The sequence below is a fragment of the Esox lucius genome, chromosome 3 (genome assembly GCF_011004845.1).
Source record: "Esox lucius isolate fEsoLuc1 chromosome 3, fEsoLuc1.pri, whole genome shotgun sequence".
NCBI lineage: Eukaryota > Metazoa > Chordata > Actinopteri > Esociformes > Esocidae > Esox > Esox lucius.
The window spans coordinates 12905841-12912146 of NC_047571.1; the positions used below are offsets into that span (position 1 = coordinate 12905841).

The window sequence follows — 6306 nt, forward strand, 5'->3', positions numbered from 1 at the left end:
TGGTTGACCATGGCGAGGCCTGTTCTGAGTGGAACCTGTCCTGTTATACCGCTGTATGGTCTTGGCCACCATGCTGCAGCTCAGTTTCAGGGTCTAGGCAATCTTCTTGTAGCCTATGCCATCTTTATGTAGAGCAACAATTATTTTTTTCAGATCCTCAGAGAGTTCTTTGCCATGAGGTGCCATGTTAAACTTCCAGTGACCAGTATGAGGGAGTGTGAGAGCGATGACACCAAATTGAACACACCTGCTTCCCATTCACACCTGAGACCTTGTAACACTAATGAGTCACATGACACCGGAGAGGGAAAATGGCTAATTGGGCCCAATTTGGACATTTTCACTTAGGGGTGTACTCACTTTTGTTGCCAGTGGTTTAGACATGAATTGCTGTGTTGAGTTATTTTGAGGGGACAGCAAATTTACAATGTTATGCAAACTGTACACTCACTACTTTACATTGTAGCAAAGTGTCATTTCCTGTTTTATAATCAAATATTTGCAAAAATATGAGGGGTGTACTCACTTTTGTGAGATACTGTATGTTATATATATATATATATATATATATATATATATATATATATATATATATATATATATATACTGTATATATAGTAACACAGGCTCATGTTTAAGTGTATAAAAATATAATTTATTAATGCAATACTATGTTCATCCAAGAAAATATAACAGTCAGTTTACATCTTCACACAACATTAAACAATCATCAACTTTTTTCTCAAACTATTTTTTAACAGATTGTTCACATTATCCTAGACGAATAAATTCGACTGGTTTATGATGGGAGGGATACAGAACCGAATAAATACGAATATAAAGGTCTCCATTGTCAGTATTCAAAAGTATTCACATCTTTAAGAGCATTCATTTGTGTCTTTTAAACGAACAAATAATTTAAAGTGACTCAGGTTTCAACTTTGTAACATGCCAAGTGGATGAAATGAGTTTTTGTCCAGCAGCAATGTTCCTATGCGGTATAGAACTTCGGTGTACCAGTGTATTCCATCGCTCTGAAGGAGGTCCTTGCGTTCCTTGACCAGACCTGTCAAAGACATCAGCGCGTGACCCAACCTGACTGGCGCGAATGCCCAGTGCGCCCATTTGTGATCTTCGATTACCGCGTAACAGCTTGCCAGAACATGATCAATTATGATGGTCCCTTGCGAGGTTATGGGGGCATATGAACCCTCGTATTCTTCCACGTAAATCCTTTCCACAGTGACTGCCTTCAGTCGATTTAGTGCCTCGTCTACAACAAACACCCTTTGACCAGGCTGTACATTACTGGCAAACACAGCAGTCATTTCGCTATCGGTAATGTTATTGGTGACAAAGACAAGGTGCGCCGGCGTCAGTCTTAACTTTCTACTTGGCTTTTCCGTTTCAAAAACATAAAACTCTCGCCGTGTTGTTGTATCTCGATCTATAAACATGAGGAAATCACTGGAAACTATATTTCCTTCTTTGTCTGCAGCTAACACCTTGTCGCCAAACTCCAGTTCCTGTACCAGCTTCTTTCGACCATCATCGAGGAGAACTGATGCTGATCCTGGGAAGCATCCACCAGACTTGGCAGCGACAGAATTTTCTGGGGGAAGAACAGACAATTAACGGTTAAAACGGAATTTAGAACAAGTCACCATTGCTATACTATTCTAAAAGACCTGGGTACAGATAGGGACTATTGGAATAACAAATTGGGTAATACAAAGTTGATTAATTATATTCTAATGTGACATTGTAATGTCGTACATAAAGGGAAATACATAGGTATATCGAATAGTATCATATACTACAAGCCAATTAAAAAGATACATAATAGTTCTGGATGGAAATTTATTTATCTCCAGAATTATAAGCCATGTATTTACATTTACTTGTTATTTCGTGGTTACCTGCTTTCACAGAACAATGAATGTGGGCTTTGGATTCATAATTGACCCAGTCGAATCCCGCCTCCACCGCAAGCCTGGATAACATTCCATATTTGCTCTTATCTCTGTCAGAGGTGGTTATATCTACAGCCCTTCCTTCGTAGTGTAATGATTCCTCAAAATGATGTCCATCCTCGTCCCAGCCTTCTGTCACGCGCAGCTTCACTCCCGGCCACTGATTCATTACTGAAATAGCCAAAGAGTTCAGTTTGTCCTTGCATCTCTGAAAAGAAAACAGGTAGGCTAATTGAGATATCAGGAAACATAGGCTAAGGGTTAAATGCAGTAACACACACACACACACACACACACACACACACACACACACACACACACACACACACACACGGTCTGCAACTAAAGAGGGCAGGACAGAGTTTTATTTTGATATTATGGATAGGCAAGCATTTGGTTACAGTGAACATATTATCATAAAAATGTACTTTTTTCGATTTAGGTAATAATTTTTTAAAATCCTATAAGCCTATTGGCATGGCTTATCGAATAGCCTATGATGCCAATCTAAATTAATCTGTCAAAATTGGCATGTGCCACCGTCAGCAAGTCACAGAAAAGTGGAGGATTCCCCCTGCTCGTGCTTGGACGTCAGAAAGAATAGTGTATCATGTCACAGTATATCACAAGTCTATAATAGCCTAACATTAACTGTCTAATACCAGGTCCTTTAATGAGTGGTCGCAGTCGTGCGCTGGGCATCCGTAACGACATGTCTTAATTTTCATGCTCCAATAAGCCCAACTGGAGACAGAATGAAGGACCGAACTGTTCATACACAAAACATTATCTGATACGCTGTTTGAATACTGTTAAAATGATGCATAATGGTTTACATAGAAGCCCAAACAAAGGTAATTAATGTATCACTTTAAACCGAGCTGTCATTAACTGTCCTCCAGACAAATGATCGCTCAGACCACATCTTCATGCGCTATCTTATTGTAACCTACCTGTGTCATTAGTCTGTCAGCGTTTGTGTTTTCCTCATCTTTAAAAATAATGTCCGGATTGTAGTTTGGTGTCAGATCTTTAAATCTTTCAGAGTTCCTTGTGATCTTCCCTTCGTATTTACCACTGGCCCCAAGGGTCTTTTCCGCCACGTTGGGAATAAACTGCTTGTAAGCCAAAGGCTTCAGTTTTTTCGGATGTCTTCGTTTTCCATACCCCCTGCCTGGACCACAGGCCAACCCGGGGGATGCAAGGAACAGGCAGACGAAACCCAGAAGCGCAATTCTTATCAATATCAGCATCACGTCCATTGGATTAATAGTCTTGAGGTCCCTGTAGTGTAGACTGGCTATATCCTTGCGTATCTCGGAGTCTCCCACTCTCTAACTTGTATCTCTCTCTCCCCCCTCTCTCTCTATTAGTGGGTTAATAAACGACTGCTACCGAAGCAGGTGCCGTAATGACAGTTCTGTGTCGCTGCCCTCAAAGCACATTGGAGCTGTGTTGCTGCTTTTGCCCACCGTGGATAGCCCAGGCGCGTATGAGAGTTTCTCAGTTCTAGGACTGTGAAGAAAAGAATCTGATTGGCGCTACCATTTTTTTAAATCAGATTTGACAGTAATAATATGCCACCCAATATCATAAACTCTTCTCTTTTAAGAAATATAGGACTTAAACCACCAGAAGCAGGTTAATCAAAGAAAAATATGTTTTCTGGAATAAACGTCTGCATTACATTTTGCCCCAGATCGAAGGAATTTGACCACACCATTAAAATGTATAAACTGAAGACATTGTCAGGATAATAATTTGAATCCAAGTTTGTTGCAAGAGGTGAAGGGATATAAACCTAAGTGATGCATTAACATCCACCTTAGCAGATGGGTCTAATGGAAGGGAAATTTAGCATAAGCTGAAAGTAAGCTGTATTGGCAGAGAAGTTTAGTACAAGTCTACTTAAAATATACATGCAAGACCGGCTGAATAAAAGGTCTTGGGTTAGTCAAACATTTGTCAATTACAGGAAATAAAAAAACAGGTGATACTGCATGTTGATACCAAAATCCAATTTTCCTTTTAATTTGATGGTAAGATGAGCACATCTAGAAATAGCAACTAATATAATCCAACTTTCTACCCAGTTTTTCCACAATTTCGGAGATATGCCAAAACTCTTATCAGACCCGAGACAGTTGATGATGAGATATGGATGTTCTGAAGCATATCTGATACTGTTCTGATTCTTATCATGCAGCTTGTTGAACAAGGCAGTCCATACCAGAATCCTTAAATGCCAGAAGGAACACAGTCCCTGGCCTTCTACTTCATATCAGCAGAAGGGTGCCCTAAAAGCCACAAGGAGTTGCTAGAGTGCAAAAAGGCATGGTTGTTGGTGCCAGACGGGTCGGTCTGAGTATTTCACAATCTGCTCAGTTACTGGGATTTTCACGCACAACCATTTCTAGGGTTTACAAAGTATGGTGTGAAAAGGGAAAAACATCCAGTGTGCGGCAGTCCTGTGGGCGAAAATACCTTGTTAATGCTAGAGGTCAGAGGAGAATGGGCCGACTGATTCAAGCTGATAGAAGAGCAACTTTGACTGAAATGACCACTCGTTACAACCGAGGTATGCAGCAAAGCATTTGTGAAGCCACAACACGCACAACCTTGAGGCGGATGGGCTACAACAGCAGAAGACCCCACCGGGTACCACTCATCTCCACTACAAATTGGAAAAAGAGGCTACAATTTGCACGAGCTCACAGAAATTGGACAGTTGAAGACTGGAAGAATGTTGCCTGGTCTGATGAGTTTCGATTTCTCTTGAGACATTCAGATGGTAGAGTCAGAATTTGGCGTAAACACAATGAGAACATGGATCCATCATGCCTTGTTACCACTGTGCAGGCTGGTGGTGGTGGTTTAATGGTGTGGGGGATGTTTTCTTGGCACACTTTAGGCCCCTTAGTGCCAATTGGGCATCGTTTAAATGCCACGGCCTACCTGAGCATTGTTTCTGACCATGTCCATCCCTTTAAGACCACCATGTACCCATCCTCTGATGGTTACTTCCAGCAGGATAATGCACCATGTCACAAAGCTCGAATCATTTCAAATTGGTTTCTTGAACATGACAATGAGTTCACTGTACTGAAATGGCCCCCACAGTCACCAGATCTCAACCCAATAGAGCATCCTTGGGATGTGGTGGAACGGGAGCTTTGTGCCCTGGATGTGCATCCCACAAATCTCCATCAACTTCAAGATGCTATCCTATCAATATGGGCCAACATTTCTAAAGAATGGTTTCAGCACCTTGTTGAATCAATGCCACATAGAATTAAGGCAGTTCTGAAGGCTAAAGGGGTTCAAACACAGTATTATTATGGTGTTCCCAATAATCCTTTAGGTGAGTGTTTATATTTTTAAATGCATTCAACAAGCTTGGAACATTCAAGAAAATGACAGAGAAGAATATCTGTTACTAGCTGTGTATGTAGAAAATACAATCTGCGCTACTTTCAAATGTGGTATCACTGTACCTTTTAATAAATGCAGCACATTATGAGGATTGTAGAAGGAAAAATAGTATATTTGTGTTCTGCTTTCATGAGAGCCCTAAGCTTCTGCTTTTCTAATGTAAGAGCCTTTAGTAGATTTAAATTATTGGTGTGGACAGAATAGCCTTCTAAAATATTTGACATTTCGGTAAGAATGATGTGAGTGACATATTTAGAGTCCCAAATGGCACCCTACACAGTTTTTGTACAAATGTGCATTACATGCTATACATAAGGATGTGCCAGTAGGGATGACGACAGTGTTTGTTTTCCTCTTTTGTGCTTATCACCACCAGTCTTCACTTGGGAAGCATCTGTAGGGCCAGCTGAACTTTATGGGTCAACTGTTCTTCCACCAATGAAAACTGCTAATTCAAGTGTGAGAGGAGAACAACTGAATGGGATTTCTGTCATGAGCAGTGTACGGTGAACAATTTAGAAATGTTTTTGCCAAAGTTAGTATTAAAGAAGTGTGTAAAATACAATGCCCCTCACCATTTTCTCACTTGTAGTGTAATTGTGAACAGTGAGTTCTTGCCTTTAGACCAATCGCTGATGTTTGTTTGGTCCTGGTTTGCATTTTTTGTTGAAAAACAGCATGAAAGTAAGAAAAAAATCTTACTCTGCAGAGCTCTTACAGAAATTCCATTCAATACACAAAATGTGTTCATGACTAGTAAAATAATTGCACATTAGAATTTACTTAGAATACATGAGGTGAACTACACAACAGAATCCGTTCTGGCAGGTTCCTACTCGACAGTGGAAAAAAAACACTAGAATAGCATCAATGAAAATAAAATAAAAATATGAATAGCAGG

At 40.3% G+C, this 6306-nt stretch overlaps 1 protein-coding gene across 1 annotated transcript; it reads right to left on the reverse strand.

Annotated features, from left to right (window-relative positions):
- Nucleotides 1-708: 708 nt before the first annotated feature.
- Nucleotides 709-3296, reverse strand: shhb (sonic hedgehog signaling molecule b). Its single transcript, XM_010894112.3, has 3 exons — nt 2927-3296; nt 1920-2181; nt 709-1612 (listed from the first exon to the last, which is right to left on the reverse strand). Exons 1-3 carry the CDS (start codon nt 3233-3235, stop codon nt 936-938), a joined length of 1248 nt encoding a protein of 415 aa, XP_010892414.2. The 5' UTR covers nt 3236-3296; the 3' UTR covers nt 709-935.
- Between the last annotated feature and the right edge of the window lie 3010 nt (nt 3297-6306).